The sequence below is a fragment of the Leucopleurus acutus genome (assembly GCF_964270905.1).
Source record: "Leucopleurus acutus genome assembly, chromosome: 3".
Lineage (NCBI taxonomy): Eukaryota > Metazoa > Chordata > Mammalia > Artiodactyla > Delphinidae > Leucopleurus > Leucopleurus acutus.
This window is the reverse complement of record NC_139145.1, coordinates 32,906,108-32,923,418: the sequence shown is the minus strand read 5'-3', so window position 1 is coordinate 32,923,418 and position 17,311 is coordinate 32,906,108. Positions and strand designations below refer to the sequence as shown.

General features: G+C 44.2%; 1 protein-coding gene across 3 annotated transcripts in view; it reads left to right on the top strand.

Annotated features, from left to right (window-relative positions):
• TENM2 (teneurin transmembrane protein 2) overlaps positions 1-17,311 on the top strand; it is a gene marked incomplete at both ends in the record, with an annotated part of 1,201,679 nt that overhangs the window by 781,758 nt on the left and 402,610 nt on the right. For all 3 annotated transcript variants that reach the window (XM_082835729.1, XM_082835731.1, XM_082835730.1), the window contains one exon: positions 10,095-10,304. In XM_082835729.1, the coding sequence (XP_082691855.1) occupies positions 10,095-10,304 (210 nt within the window). The remainder of the gene's footprint in view (positions 1-10,094; positions 10,305-17,311) is intronic.

Below are 17,311 nucleotides of genomic sequence, written 5' to 3'. Positions count from 1 at the left end.
CAATCGCACTGCTATTTACTGTGTACAGGCTCTGGGCCGGGTTCCAGGATACAAAGGTGCATAATCCACAATTTCTACCCAGTCATTGATAGTCTCATGAATGAGCCATTTAAGGATTTTTTTAAAATAAATTGATTTACTTATTTATTTATTTTTGGCTGCATCGGGTCTTCGTTGTTGCACGCAGGCTTTCTCTAGTTGCGGCGAGCGGGGGCTCATCTTCACTGTGTGGGCTTCTCATTGCGGTGGCTTCCCTTATTGTGGAGCGTGGGCTCTAGGTGCGCGGGCTTCAGTAGTTGTGGCACGCAGGCTCAGTAGTTGTGGCGCGCAGGCTCAGCAGTTGTGGCTCGCAGGTTCTAGAGTGCAGGCCCAGTAGTTGTGGCGCACGGGCTTAGTTGCTCTGCGGCATGTGGGATCTTCCCGGACCAGGGCTCGAACCCGTGTCCCCTGCATTGGCAGGTGGATTCTTAACCACTGCGCCACCAGGGAAGTCCTGAGCCAGACATTTAGAAAAATGAATATATTAACATATTACAAGTACAATGATAGAAGGGTGTCCTGGGCAACCAGCGGGTGGAGTGATCAGGAAAGATTTACAAAGAAGATGATGCTTGAGCTGAGTCTTTCAGGAGGTTTGCAGGATAAGATTGAGACTATCAGAGAGGAGGGATGGGAGGGGAAGGTAGATATTCAGTAGTCTAGTTACTTGGATGTGGTTAGGGTATAGGAAATGAGGGCGTCTGGCAAGAGAGAATTCCATGCAAGAGTTTGAACTGTATTATGTAGGCAATGGGGAGTCCTGGGAGATTTAAGAAGGATGACAGGAACGAATCTGTATATTCAGAAATATGTTGGCTCTTGAATGGAGGGGAGAAACACAGGAGCGAGGGATACCAATTACGGGGAAGCTAGAACCATAGCCTAGGCTGTGCCATTCAATATGGTAGCCACTGGGCACATGTGGCTATATAAACCTAAATTATCTAAGAATTCCGTTCCTCATTTGCACCAGTCACATTTCAAGTGTTCAATAATCACACGTATTAAACATTATCGACCTAAAACATGCCTGTCGTCACAGAAAGTTCTATCGGACAGCACTGATCTAAACAACTACACATCACCAAAATAGTAATGCTGTCTCATCTTAAAGGAGCTGAGACATGTAATTAAGGTGCATGTGTCAAGGAACTAGGAATTTCTGGTCAGAACGTATCTGAGGATCCCTTGCCTTTCGGTAAAGATTTGTGTTGCTTCAGGTGAAATAGATTTGTGTCCTCAAAGGGGGAATCTGTACAGATTCACTGCATTTCATCTGATGAATATGAAAAGGCTGGCATTAAAAAGAGTTATAGAAATCATATTACTTCAAAAATAAACTCTCCCCTCTATCTAGAGCCTGATCTATATTTGACACCTTCCAAAGTGCAATGCTGCCAGGAAGATGTGATATATAAACAGGCAAGTTGTCAGTGAGATCTAGGAATGACACTCAAAGACATGGAGCCCCAAACTGTGAAGACAGTTCATGCTTGAAGCTCCTGAAAGAGGCCCTTTAACTGGGGCGAGTCCAACAGCCTGCCACTCTTCCGATAAATTATGTATAATAGCCTGTGCGAAATCGAGGTAGTTGTGCCAGGGCCATCTGAAAACCATTTGTTTTTGAGAAGATGCTTAACTGGGCTTCAGTGAGTTCAGTGAAGTGTGAGTGAAGAGGGCAATTATGTCTTCTGTAAAAAGAAAAACTTGAAATGGGCTGATCTGGAATAGCTCAAACCCAGTTGAGCCGATATTGCCTCATTGAGAAGACATAAGAGGTCATAATGAAAATTCCTCAGGTGAGGTTCACTCACCTACACACGAGTTGGAACATTCTCCCCTGAATCTCTTGTGTCTGTAAAGGCAGCCCAACCCTCTCTTGACGAACGGGTCTCTCCCACTTCTGGAGAAAGGCAACTTACAACATCCCTCAGTGACAAATTAGATTTGCTTTGCGGAACTTTTCCCTCTCTTTAACTTAAATTCCCCAATTGCCACTTAAACTTATTTGCTTGAAGGTTTCTTGGGAGAGGGGGAAAAGCTAACTGAATCCAATATTTACTTCTAATATCAACCTAATTCTTATCAACTGGAAAAAAAGAGCTACTTAGAAACTGACCATGTAACAGAAAGGCTATTAATCTGAAGCCATCACACATGCCGACCCAGAGTTTCTCAACCTCGGCACTGTTGACGTTTCGGGCTGGAAATTCTTTGTTGTGGTGGACAGTCCTGTGCGTTGTAGGGTGTGTAGCAGCATCTCTGGTCTCTGCTCACTGGAGGCCAGTAGCATCCTCTCCCTTCCCCACCCCCATCCCACTGAATTGGGACAACCAAAATGTCTCAAGACATTGCCAAATGTTCCGTAGGGCAGCAGTCCCCAGCCTTTCTGGCACCAGGGACCAGTTTCGTGGAGGTTCAGGCAGTAATGCGAGCGATGGGGAGAGGCAGATGAAGCTTTGCTCACTCACCCACCGCTCACCTCCTGCTGTGCGGTCGGATTCCTAACAGGCTGCGGACCGCTACCAGTCCGCGGCCCGGAGGTTGGGGACCCCTGCCCTAGGGGGCAAAATTGCCCCCTGTTAAGAATGACTGATCTAGCCTAACATGTATATATGTTAAATATATGCAGCCTGCTACAGGGAATATAAATACGTAATATGTAAAAATATACATATATGTGTGTACATGCCTATATTTTGATTTTCAGATGCTCTGTTCGTTGGGATCATTTTGCATTCTACAGTTACGATTGAAACTACTGTCTCTGTTCTTTTTTAAAATTTCAGATGCAGGCAAGAAATTGAGTCTTGGGTGAGTCTCTCTCACTACCCCCAAGATCAATGTATTTATTCTAAGGCCCAGTCCAGCTAGAAAGTGATTTGAGTTTCTCTACAATGCCAAGGACAGAAAACTGCTGCAGTGCATGCTTGATTGGTAACAAGGAGACAGCCATTTGCCTGCATCTCTCCCCCACTCCCTGATGCCCACACTATTCTTATAAATAGACAAGGTACCTCCTACCATAAATTGTTTCTCTGGGACCCGACGTGTTCAATTTCTCATGATTTAATAGGAAGACAGTCCTATTAGAGAACATGAACATTTCATAATTCTGGAGGTCTTCTGTGCTGAAATGTATTCTAGGTCTTCTACTAAATAACTGTATGGCATTGGCCAGATCATTTTCTCACTTCGGCTTGGTAGTCAGTTTTAGGCAGGATGCTTTTGGTTCTGAGTGACAAAAACCAACTGAAACTGGCTTAAGGAAGAACCAAAACAAGAAAAGAGGGTTGGGTGGGGAATAAATTGGTTCATATATCGAAAAGTTTAGTGGCAGCGTTCCATTAATAATGGCTGAATCCAGGTACCCTAACGATGCCATCAGAATATCTCTCCCCACGTCTTACACCTCAACTTTCCTCCCTGCAGACCCCTTTCTCAGGCAGCCTCTCCCCTTGAGTGGCAAGATGGCTTTATTTTTCCAGCCTCACCATCTCCCAGACTCAACCCCAAGAGGAAAGAATGACAAGACCCCATAACTGTCACACGGCCACGCACACACAGTAGGTGCTTGTGAACCGACTGGAACCGATAAGCTGCAAGTGTCATTGGCTCCATCTGGGTCCCTGGCATCTATCATGTGTCAAACACAGCCTTACGTATATCATCTCCAGTCTTCACAGCAACATGTGAAGTTAGTGTCATCGAAGAGCCCCAGAGAAGTAAAGTTGGTTGCTTAAACTCACACAGAAAGTGGCAGAGCTCAGTCAGCCGGGCTCCAAAGTCTGTGCCCTTTCCATTCCCCACTTGGGCTTTGGAGGACAGATAAAAGCGGGTAGGCCAAGAAACTAAGGATGGATTGCACAGTACAGAGACAGGAATACTGCAGGCAGGAAGGCAGAGATACACATTTGCAAAAGACCACTGGACGATCACATCCATCGGAGTCCAGGGTTTCATTTGGGGCAGAGTGGAAAATGAGAATGGAGTGGGTTGGATGATGAAGCCAATTAACAGGTGAATTTGAATGTGAGCTAACTCCAGGTTTGGGAAGAGCCCATTGTAGTTTTGGCAAAACACAAACTGAAGTTCAGATCTTCGTTCTGCCTCTTGGGTGTGTTACTAACATCCCTGAGTCTCTAGACAGTGTTGTTGTGATCATTGTGGAAGGGTGTGTGAAAAATCCCCGAGCCTGATCCTTAGCACATGAAACAGGCTGATTAGGTGTGCAGTGGCTTCGTCCGCGTTCCTTCAGCTGGAGGTAGGGAGTCCGGTTAGAGTTGTTGTCAGGGTACCTTGTAGCAGACGTGGTGGTGGCCATGACTGCCATGGCCCAGTGCCTCGCTTAGCCCACCATACCTTGAAGAATGTCCCACCACACAGCCCTCTGCGAGTTCCGTGTGCTAGGTAGAGCTCAAAAGATTGAATGCACCTTCCTGAACGATGTTCTCGTGGAACTCCAGAGAAAGTGGGACCACATCCCTCAACTATTCACTGATTACAAACGAAAAGGAGGGCATAATCTCAAGCAGTGAAATTATTTCTATTTACATACATAGTCACATACCTCACTTTTCACTGTGTCAAAAACAGGGACTTCACAAACCCCAAATATTTGGGGGGAAATGGATCATTTAATCAGACATCTGAATAAATAGCTAGTGTTGGGAACTGTCATTAGGACCATTGTTTAAATTCTCTAACCAACTGTTTTGCTTTTGTTAATGCAGTCCTTTTGCAATACTCAGCTTTAACACAAAAGCTATATTTTTACTAATCCTTAAACGTACAAAGCTGCAGAGGATTTCCCGTTTCTGACTTAAGAATTGCTTTCTCTCTTTATAGATCATGTATCGTGTGTAAGCAATCACTGTGGCTGTTAATGGCTAATTACCTCACCTAGGATGACCTCGATGGTGCCTTCCAGAAGAGGGCCAGTCAGTCTGGGGTTCATATCTTGTTCGTTTTTTTAACAATCACGCTTCTCTAACACAGACAAGAGTAGAATGGACCATTCAAGGCTTGGATTTTGGCGTCAGAATGCTTGCGTTCAAATCCCAGCCAGTTCTGCTAGTGGTGCAATGTTAGGAAAGTTAGTCCATCTAAGCCTCAGTTTCTTCACCTGTAAAAGGGGATGATAATAGGATTTTGTTCATAGAAAATAAAATACTTGGCTCAGCACAAAGCAAGATCACGTGTATAATGGATAATGAAGTCATTTAACTTCTTATTTTATATGTAATTATTCTTCATGCTGTTTGTTTTGTTTTGTTTTGTTTTGACGGTCTCCCGTCCATGTCTCTCTACTCCACCAAATACCCTGACACCCCGTCCCTGCATAGATCAATTATACGTTGTCTACACAGAACATCTTAATATCAGCTGGCCATTAATCTTTTGAGTGAAAAAGGAACTCGTTTGAAGTGAATTTGGGGATTGATCTGCAACATGCCCTCCATCATAAATTAGCGAATGAATATATTAGCAACAGTTGGGCAAAGCAGCAGTTTCATGGATGATACTTACTGCTTTGGGGATGGAGAGGAGATGGTAGCCCTTTAATCTTGGGTGGGAGAACTAAAGCTGGCTCCAAATCAGTTTAAGAAGAAAAATAGAGGTGTCATTGAGACACTGGGAGTTAAAGTAATGTGACTTAAACCGCAGATGCTGTAGGATAATGTTTTCAGGTGTGACTGAAGCAGATGGTGGGTAAAGTCCTGGAGCACAGATGGCAAATATGCTCTGTGCATCTACTGCCTTTCCCCCGCTCGTTGTCCACGATTTTTCTAAGTGGTGATACCACCGAAACCCGGGCATCCTCAGAATCATTCTCAACACAGCCTTCCAAACAGCCGCTCCCAATCTATCAGAGTTCACATGGAACTGTTCTCTCTGGCTGTAGGTCTTTCTTTCAATCAGAAAAATTTTAGGAGTTGAAACCATCACAAAATCGTATTCATTTGGAAACAGATAAATCAGCACAATTTGAATTGGTCCCCATTTCTAAGGTCATGGGGAATCCAGTCACACAGATAATTAGACTTTGATTTACATGGGGATCTTGGAAAACACACATGCACACCCACACGTATACAAGACCGTATGAGTTTAATGAATGACATATTGCTGCCTTTGCGTGTTTCCTCTTGCTTTTTAACGGATTGATTAAACCCAGTTTTCTGTACGTTTGCTGTGGACTCTATACCCATTCGGAGTGATACTTTGAAAATAGTTCGGGGGTCAGGGAGCCCCCGTAGTGCATAGAATAGGAACTGGGTAAGGACATAGCCCCTGGTTACATGCCCATCCCACGCTAAGTATTTTAGTAAGAAATCCTGGTCTATAAAGTGAGCCTGTATAAGTTCCAGCTTTCTCCCCTGTACTTTGGAACCTGTGTGTGTCGGTACAGATGGTCTCTGTCAGTTGTAACAGTCATGGGGAAAAATGTAGCATAAGTGAACAAAATTAGCAAATGACATAGCAAATAGAGAACCGCGTACAATTTGACTGGGGGCAGATCTAGGGACTGAGAAATTTCCCAAGTAGTGGTAGATACCAGGTAGAGAATTTAAGGCGCTACCAAGGCATAGATTTTAAGGAGGCATGGATTTTACAGGAATCAGACAATTCTGTGATGTGTATTCCAATACACTGGAATAGCCCTAGTGCTTTCACTGTGTTAGGAGTGCTCTTGCATTGTCTGTATTTGTATAAATTAAAAGGCAGTTCTGTCTGTACTATAAGAAATGAATTCATGCTGAACACAATTTCAACAAGTTCATGTAAAGAATGATTTCACAGCAACTATCATATCAGGCCCCTGGAAAATTGCCCCTGAACTTCAGTTCCACCTCAGTCACTCAAAGGAATTTAAAAATTGGCTCCTAGCCATCCTTCAACATGCAGTTTCAGATATGCCTCAATAATACAAACTTTAAAGCCTATTGATTGTGAGTTAAAATCTGTTCCTGCCAGGGCCCCGCTGCTAAGTGGACGTCAATGCCAACTTCGCAGTGCCCTGGTCAGGACGCTTCTGCAACCAGGAGCCTTGAAGAAGGTGGAGGGTAACACGGCTGTGAAAGAGCCACTTTGAACTTCATAACAAAATTACGAGAAAAGCTTTGAACTCTACCGGCTGATAGCTGCTATCAATGGTTATTCAAAGAAATGTTTCTTACTTGAAATCTCGAGAGTGCCTTGGGATGGGGAGATGGGGAACTGGAAATATGATTTCCTGTCCATCACCTCCCCTCCTTGTATGTCACCGTCTTCCTTTTTTGTCACCGTGCTGTTTGGGCAAACACCATGCAGACAGGGTGAGAGGGTAGATTTGGGAATAGACAAACCTGGCCCCTGTCGCTTGCTAGCCATGCAGTTGCACTTCGCTGTGCCTCAGTTTCCTCATCTACAAAATGGGGATTATAATCATTCTAACCTCGTAGAATTGTTTTCAGAATTAAATGAGATAATCTATGTACAGTGACTGACGCTGTGAGTGGCAGATAGTCATTGTGCAAAAACATTAGCAGTTAAAATAGTAATAATGATGGTCGTATTGTTATTAGAAGAAGACTTTGGGGGAAAGTCACACTGATTAAATGCGAGTACTGGTTCTGATGACACTGATGGATTCAGTCTACCTTTGCCAGATCATCTCACAAGAATATCATGCCTCTTATATGGCTCCCAAACAGTTATGAATGAACTAAATATTTCAACTCAAACTTCATTCATCCATTGATCTGATTCAGGGATGATTCTTCTTCAGCTGTGTTACTGAGCCCCTAACATTTAAGCTTTAAGGGTACCTTACTTCCTAACTCTTTCTGCCACTCCCACCCTCTAAAAGGGTAATAGGCTAGTGGTTTTGATGCCTCTGTGCTATTGTTAGCTGTGTTTCCTCTCGCCAGGAGTCCCTTTCCTTTTCTTTTGAAGATTGCCCAGATACCACCTTTGCCAGGAATCCTTGTTTGGCTCTCCACCACTACCTCCACCTGGCCAGGCCAAACCAAGTGTCCCTTTTCTGGGTCCCCACAGAACCATGTTCTTACATGAGACCATCCTGCCCCTTATCAGGTGGTACTGAAATGATGTGTTTTACTCTCCGCCTCTCCCACTAGACTGTGAGCTCTCTGAGGGCAGGGCTGATGTCTTATTTATTTCTGTATCCTCAGCATCCAGCAGAGTGCCCTTTGGAGGCCCTCACACATTTTATTCATTCACAATGATCTATCAGTAAGTAGCATTTAATGCACCGAGCAATGGATCAGGAAATACGATTTCAAAAGCGATGACGAAAATTAATATGCATCTGAGGTGCCTGAAAATGCCTCCACACACATAGTGCATCTCAAAGGAGGAAAACAGATTTCTTCTACCTGAGTGGAAACTCTAGCCTGGTTCTTAAGTTTGCTTTCTTCATACCTTACCCTTTCCTCCGCAACGCCCAATTCAGGGCACATCCCCTGGGCTGCAGCTCTTGGCTCATTTTTCTGAGCTTCCCAGATGAACAAACCAGCAGACAAGCAGTCACGAGGACCCCAAGACGTAAGCGTGAATCAGGGGAAAGTCCACACGGCAATTATCTTCACTCAGCAATTTGGCTGCCAGGAGCTCCCTGCCATGGGAAAATAGAGGTTGCAGCAGCCTTCTGTGCGGCAGGAGAACTTCTGGACCCAAGGCCAGCTCCGAGGCACTGCCCGTACCTCCTGCCAGGACGGCTGCTCCTCCGCGTGGCCTGATGTGGCTTTTCTTTGTAGGGATCCCCCCGTGATATCCAGGAGAACCGCATGGTGGAGAGGGTGGTGGCACTGGCCAGTCCTTCGAGATGCAAATACGTCACCCTCTCTGCTTCTCCTCCGCTTCTTCCCCAAACTAATTAACTTGGTTTTAGTCTGCCTTATTTATCTGTTCATTCATTCAACGGGTGCTATTTGTGAGGAAGATCCTGAGGATATAGGGGTGAATAAAATAAATGGATATATCCACCTTCAGATAGTAATAAGGGCTTTAAAGAAATGTAAACAGGCTAGTAGGATAGAGCAGGTAAGTGGGCAGTTTTCAAGAAGGCAAACAGGGAAGGCTTGAATGAAGAGAAGGAGCAGGTCCGTGAGTATCAGTGATGTGGCGAGTAGGGGAGAACGTTCCACAGAGAGGGGACAGGAAGTGTGAAGACTCTGAAGATAGAATGGTGTGGCGCGTTCAAGCAACAGAAATAAAGATGGCACATTGGCTGGAGGTTAAGGGGCCAAGTGGAGTGTGGTTAAGGACCACTTCCAGAGGTGGGTGAGAGAAGCAGTTAGTGCCAGAGTAGGAGAGACATGCAGGGCATCATAAGGAGTTTGGGTCTCTTTCTACAGGCAATGGGAAGCCATTGGAGAGTGCCAAGCAGGAGAGTGACATGACCCAACTTCTATCATTTAAAATAGCATTCTGGGGCTTCCCTGGTGGCGCAGTCGTTGAGAGTCCGCCTGCTGATGCAGTGGGTGTGGGTTCGTGCCCCGGTCCCGGAGGATCCCACATGCCGCGGAGCGGCTGGGCCCGTGAGCCATGGCCGCTGAGCCTGCGCGTCCGGAGCCTGTGCTCCGCAACGGGAGAGGCCACAGCAGTGAGAGGCCCGCCTACCGCAAAAAAAAAAAATAGCATTCTGGCCGCTGTAGAGAAGGGAGAGAGACAAAGGGAGATACAGATGGCGTATGGCAAGAGCGGAAGCAGGGAGAACCTCAGGGAGCTAGTCCATTGAGAGATGATGGAGACTTCAGTTAGAACCATAGCAGGAGAGAGGGAAGGAAGTGGATGTTTTCTTGACTGATTCCGTTTCAGCGGTGTAGCTGGATACTTCCGCTCATGCCCGTTTTCTGAAATACGGAGCTACGGTCGTATGAATTTGGACATTTGGAGAAACCTCAAACCACTTGAAAAAATACATCTGGAGCATTTTTTTTCTTTTCTTTTTTGGCTATTTGTATTGTGAGGTGGTTGCAATGTAACTTTCTCTGGTTGCTCTCATGACATTCATTGCTGACCTTTGACCCCTCTGTCCTCTTTCCCAGGTCGTCCCATTCCACCTACATCCTCGTCTAGCCTCCTCCCATCTGCTCAGCTGCCTAGCTCCCATAATCCTCCACCAGTTAGCTGCCAGATGCCATTGCTAGACAGCAACACCTCCCATCAAATCATGGACACCAACCCCGATGAGGAGTTCTCCCCCAATTCATACCTGCTCAGAGCATGCTCAGGGCCCCAGCAAGCCTCCAGCGGTGGTAAGGAAACTGTGGTGTCTGAACATGTTGTGTGTGTGACAGTCTCGAGTGTCCTGCAAAATGACAACTCTGAAACAAGGGCTGGGGAGAAGGTGGTGTGGGGAGCGGGGAGGTGAAGCGCGCTTGTCGTTTGGTGGCATTGCAGTTCCAGAGTCTGTTTGTTTAAAGGCTGCAGTTACTGAAGAGGCATTGCTTAGCTGAACAGAGTGGGAGGAATTGGCCCACCGCTGCATGTGAGAGCATGCAGGTCTCAAGGGGGAAGTGCAGAGAGACGATGGAATACTGAATGCTGTATTACTACAATTCTGGTCATAGCCAAGTGACCCCGGACACCCTCACGTGCCCAGTGTGTGTGCATCTCAGATCTCTTGTTTTTTTGATGGTTGGCTTCTGACTCTTTCTTGCTTGTTTAGATGATTTTGCGATTAAAATGTGTTCCCTTGACATGAATGCTGAATGTCTGGCCAAGTCTGAAGTGTTTGGGGGGTGACCTCTCCTCTAACCCTCTATTTGTCCCACTTCACTTGAAATTAACAAGCTGATCGCGTGGTACCATGATATATACTGCCTCTAAATCCCTGGTTCTCATGGTGATTTTCACATTCACAGAGCAAAGGGACTGCTCACAGCGTTCCATTCCCCTTTTGAGGATTTTGTGGTACCCGCCTCAGTTCCGGATCTCTAAATCTTAGATGGAATTGTCCCAGGTCCCACACTAGCCCTGCCTTATTTCAATCTCTGCTGTTGGTGGTATGTTCACAACACATGTGAGTGTCGGATTGAGCAATATCTAGGGTTAAGCACCCATGGGCCCAAGGAGAGACATTTGCAAAAATTAACTGCTTCCGACCCCAAGGCTTTGGAGTTATCTTTTGAGTTGGCCACTCGTGGTGTTCCTTAGCATGTCCCATCAAAAGCAATCCAGAGCTTTCCATGCCAAGAGTGTTTCTTGATGGGATTGTGTTTTAGCTCCACCCATGAGTATATGCCACCAGTGGCCTCAACCTCTACAATTACAGAGGACCTCGTAAATACATTTAAGATGATTCATTCAGGAGATGGAATGATGTACTGCTACTTATGATGGCCTATGCCCTTCTTCAAAGCCAGGCCTGATGTATGTAGTAAACTCATATTCTTTTTCAAAAAAAATTACCTAATCAAATCTCTCATCAAATGAGCAATCCATTGTTGATATTATAAAGGCCTTTAATCTACCATAAATCTTTATTAGAACTCATCGGAACTTCTAGTTTGAGAGAAATGTGATTATGGCACTCTTAAAATGACATTACATCATTGGGGTGATTGGTTTATCATTTGGAGAAGAGACATCAATCATGACTAGCGTAACCACACAGTAAATGAATTCAACCTTTCTACCGCGGAACAATGACACTGTAATTGCTCAAAATCAGGCTTAGAATGAAATCGGAAAATGCTCTTTCTTCAAATATGATGTTAACTTAATGGAATATATTATGAAAAATCATGTTTGAGGAAATACTATATAATTAAAAATATGTGGAAATATATTCCCTTCTTTTCTTTCATCAGAACCTGATTTTAGCTACAGGATCTTTTTTTTTTTTTTTTTTTTGCTGCAGAGATTATGTTGCATTTAATTGAACTATCCTCGCTTATGTTTTGCTGCCTTTTATTTCATACTATGTAATTGTGATGAATATTGTATTATAAAGTACAAGACGCTTTTGAAATGAGGCGCACCTGCTGATAGCTTTTTAAAAAAGATGATTATTAGCAAGAAAATGAGCTTTTAAAAACTATATCCTTTTATGCATATATGTATACCCAAGCCAAGTTGATTTCCATAAGAGGGGTCAGTTCTTAATCTCAGGGCTGTCTAGAATGTTTGCTTAGTAATAACGCTGTGAGTGATTTCTTTTCTTTTGGACGTTGTATCAGATTGTGAGTGGTTGATAGGGAGTTTTTGTTGATTTTCTGCCTAATCAAGACCTCATTTTGGTGGACACAACAGATGTGTGTGTTCAGAGTCAAACTTATCCATTTTTTCATCACTCACACCAATTTGTTCGGCTCACTTAAGATTGATAGCAATTTAAGCTTCAGTAACGGCAAAATACCACAGACAATTTGAGGGTCCATTTTCATCCCACACAAGAAGTACCGTGATAGGATTTCTTCACCCTTAGGGGTGAAGACACCAATGTGCAACATCCTTGTTTTCAGGGGGGTACTTACCTGAGAACTGGTTAAAGCTCCGGCCAACACGCAGCCATTCAAAATTCTGGACTCTGGCCTAGCGCTGAAGTGAGTGCAAATCAGGTTCAAATGTGTGTGCTCACGTGTGTGTGTGTGTGTTGCAGAATGGATTTGGGGTCCAGGACAAATTGGGGATTCTATCAAGATCTGAATGCAGTTGCCATGAATTTAAATTTGACATAAAGGATTGAAAATAGAATTTGACACAGAAGGTGCAAAGTACAGAGCCGCGCCTGGGTGTTCTGAATTGAGTTTGATGAAAAGGGGCTGGATTTTTCGGTCGGTGCGGAGGCACAAAGCAAGCGACCATGTGATTGATTATGTTATGTTTAGCTTGTTAATAACACAGAACTTTTGAATTTGGTCTCTTGGCAATGACCTTGTGCTTTGAAGATCTGGTCCAGTTTGGTCTTCGCCTCTTTCTTAGGTGAAATAAAACCCCTTCCAACACTTTCTTCAGCCCATATATGACAGTAAAAGAATTATTTCCTGCTGTCCTCTTATTGTTGCTGTTATGACTTTGACGTTAGTGAAGCCCATCGTTAGGAGAGTGACTGCACTCATTTCCTGCCCAAAGAGCCTCTGTTCTAAAGAGACAAACTGGACATAAACTGTACAACTAAAACGTTTTTGACATGAACACCTCCTCAAAGCAACAAAAAAATTTCACCTTTATGGTTCCACCGTCATTATTTTCTATGACTGTAGTGCATTCTCTAGTGGACAGTACTAAAACCTTGGCACCTTTGCGGCCAAATTGCTCTCACCTTCAATCTATGCCAATCGGGCAGATACCCAGGTACAGCTAGTGAGATGCTTAGAAGAGGAGCGTTTCCCATCACCTCAAGCATTTTCTTCCAGATGGCTGAACTCCAGCAAGTGGCTCATCCCGTGTTCTGACCTTCTGCCAGGACAGGTCAGCTTCAGAGATGTTTCTTGTCTATAGCAGCATACTTTCAAATCTATGAAATAACTCACCTGGAAGAAAAAAATCTGGATCTCAGTGGCAGCATAATGGAGGCTCCTGCCGATGGACAAATAAGACTACCTTCCGAATCAGAATGGGGTTTGCACTTTGCTCTCAGAATATGAGGCAGAAAATACCCGGCCAGCCACATTATGGTCTAAAAGCATTGGCTTACCTCCTCCACTCTAAGAGGTTGAGTTTTCGTTTTCTTGAAAGTCTAAATAGAAGGAGTTTGGAATACTCATTAGTAGCATCAAATGATACAGAAGAAATGTAACCGGTATGCCTCTGCCAGGACCCTTTCCATAGGTTCTGTGTGGCAAAGGAGCTGTCCCCGCTGGAGAGTGTCAGTTTGTTAAAGTGCATTGAAAGTGCCCAGCTTTTTTTTTTTTTTATAACATCTTTATTGGAGTATAATTGCTTTACAATGTCGTGTCAGTTTCTGCTGTATAACAAAGTGAATCAGCTATACCTATGCATCTATCCCCATATCCCCTCCCTCTTGCGTCTCCCTCCCACCCTCCCTATCCCACCCTTCTAGGTGGTCAGAAAGCACCAACCAGCTCTTTTTCAAAAAGCAACGCCTTGGTTAATTCTAAAGAACGTAATACTTCAAAACCAGCAAGCTCCCGGTTCCCTAGAGTGGTCCAGGAATTCAAGTGCCTAGCTAATTTAATGATTCTCTTGTTTATCTGGCATCATAAAGCAAAAGACCTTTACTCATTCAATAATTCAGCCATCCATCCATTCATTCATTCCTTTCCTTACATCTTCCCTATAATTTGTGACAGCTTATAACAATTTTTTTTTTAAACTGGAGAGCTATAAAATGATACAGTAAGGATAAAGGGAAAAATCTAGGGGGAAGAACGTACACGTAGGCTTATATACTATACATAAAGTCCTGTTCCGTTATTTAAGATAGAAAACTTGATTCTAAGCTTCCTAGAAACCAGAGCAAAAAGAGAAAGAGCAAAGCTGCACAACATCTGTGAGATAGCAGCAAATCAACTGGCAGCGTCGGGGAAGTTCTGTGAATGCTTATAGTGAGGCCAGAAAGAAATCTCTCTTCCAGGAGATGATGCGTGCATTCCAGATGAACGATTCTCAGGAACATGCCATCATTCCTATGCTAAAGAATATCCTGTCAAAATGTCTTATAACCTCCCTCCACATAAGCCATAGAGAATATTTTCACTTGAAAAACCATTCTACTAATGCACCAGAATTGCACAGCCCAAGGGCAAAACTTGACTTGGTCCGTCCATAGACCTTAGTTCTATAAAGGAGCGTATAAACCGTATGCCCCGTAGACAGTAGACCTTAAATATCATTGCTCATAGCTAAATACTTACAGGAGTTAGCCAACTTCGGGGTGATAGTCGCCCCCCAGAACCTGAAAAGCAGATGTTCTATGTTACAGATTTGTCTTGACAGCCACGGAGAAGTGAGAAATGATATCCTCTCCTGAACACTAAAGCACTGCTCTAGACAGCCTCACTCATCTGGCTTCTCCCACCATCCACAGGGCTGGATGTGGGATGAGGGAGAAGCGGGGGGTGCACAGAAATTTTTTAAGTTAATGAAAGGTCTTCCCCTTATATATTTTAGGTTTGGGGAAGAATTTTTCCTTTCATATGTTACACATTTTCTTGCCTCCTTACACAGATTATGCCCACTCTAATTTAATTTAGTTTAGGATTTCCTGAATAGCTCACAGCAATTCTCATGCGCATGGGTGATTGGACTGTGCTGATAATACGAAGTCATTTTCTTTTAGAAGTCGTTCTACATCATGAAGCTGTTTATCCGACCTCTTTTAAGGTCCCGCATTTTAACTTTAGTCTGTTCTTTCTAGGCTGTTGTTTCTTCTCTCAGCTTCACTTCATTACGCAGAAACCTCCGCTGGAGGATTCCTGGTGTCAGTCCACAATAGATGCTCAATAAGTATTTATTAAAAAAATGAATTAATTAGTGTCTTCAGTAACTGCTAAATGTAATGTTCTTCATCATGTATGAATGAAGAAAATGGATCCTAATGGGGAAGGAAGGCAGGTTAGACTATCCCAGCTCAGGGAAATATACTTATTTTACAAAACATATTCAATATACCTATTTTTTGTTTTGTTTTGTCTGTTTTTCTATGCTCTAGAACTTTGTAGATCGTCTTTAAATGAGAAGGTTTTGAAAAATACTTTTTGTACATATCATGACAAGTAGTGGCAGAGCCAACGTAAGGGCCGCAGAGGGGGCCCCAGGTGGGAGCCTCAGTCAAAGGAGTCCTCGCCTGTCTGGGAGAGGTTTCATTCTTCACTCTTGATTTGGGCGTCAGGAAATAGAGTCCACACGTCATTTCCTCTCCCAAATTGGATTTGTTTTATGCGTGAGTCCCTTGGTTCCCATTTCTCCTCCATCAACTTGGATGTCGGGGTCAGATGTTCAGAGCTGCCTGTAATCCCCTTCTGGTTCCAGGCATTGGTTTGGCCACCTCTCCTCCAGAGGGGTTCCCAGCATACCAGCAGCATGGAGTGAGTCCTGGATGCCATCTGAAGGCTGAGGAGGGCACACTCACCCCCTACTCTTGCCCTAAATGCAAAGCCCATGGGATTGGCTCTCAGCCCGAGGCCTTCTTCTCCCTCCATGCTAGCTATTATGCTGAGCATTTTATATACCTTACTTCATTTACTTTCATTTAACCGCCACCACATCCCAGTGCAGCAAGGATCGCCATCATACCCATTCTATTGATGAGAAAACTGTGGCACAAAGAAGTTAAGTGACCAAAGTCAGAAAACTGGGAAATGAAGGGCCTGGGTTTCAAACCCAACCTTCCTAATTCCAGAGACTTTTCTCCCCACCCCTCTGTTAAACGTTAACCTCTAAAATATTTGTGTGGCTTATTGAAACAGAAGACGATGAATGCATTGCATTAAGGGGCATGAGTTACAGTGTTCAGAAGGTCGGGAAAAAACTGACACAGCATCACAAAATACTCCTCACCTCCACTGCTTGGCAAACACACATATCCCCTGACTCTTTCCAGAAGATTCTGGTTGAATAAGTTCAGGAGGAACCCAGGAACTGTGATTTCACTCCTCTCTTCGGATGATTCTTAGGGTCTGGCAAGTTTGGGAAGCATGAGTGTAATGGGAAGGCTCTAAAGCAGAAGCTGAAGAACTTAGTTTTTCTATACTCTGTCCCTGATTCAGTTCACAGCACGATCTTTAATAATCCTGTGCCTCAGTTTCCCTAGCTGTCAAGGTTGAGCATTGCCCCAAAAGGTCTCTGAGCTTCCGTTCTTGCTATAACATTCTTTGTGTGTGTAAGTTCCTTGCATCCAGCTGGACCAGACTGTCCCCACGTTTATAGGCCCCCCCAAACCCCGCTTACTGCATAGTGTGGATTTCACCCCATCCTCTAGGGCTTTGTCAAAATTGAGACCTACACAGTCATGCAAAGTAGTTGCTTGCAGTTTCCCTGCAGAAGCTGAGAAGCGTGGTTTGGGGGTCTGATGACACTTGGTTGAAAATGTCAATATCCGTCCCAGCAGGCAGAAAAAGCAAGCACCTGTACCACTGACCTGGGCTCCCAGAGAGCCTCACCCCAGCCTCTGAAACAAGGTCTTCCACTCTGAGATTGGGAATTGATAGCTCTCAGGGACTCTCTTGACATTGCTAAACAGAGGTTGGACCTTTTCTTGTTTTTATTTGTGCCTTCTTGTAATGCACTTGCGTGTGCATGTGTACACACACACAAACACGTAGTTTGTAGGTTCACCAGTTTCCAGCCCAGCTAG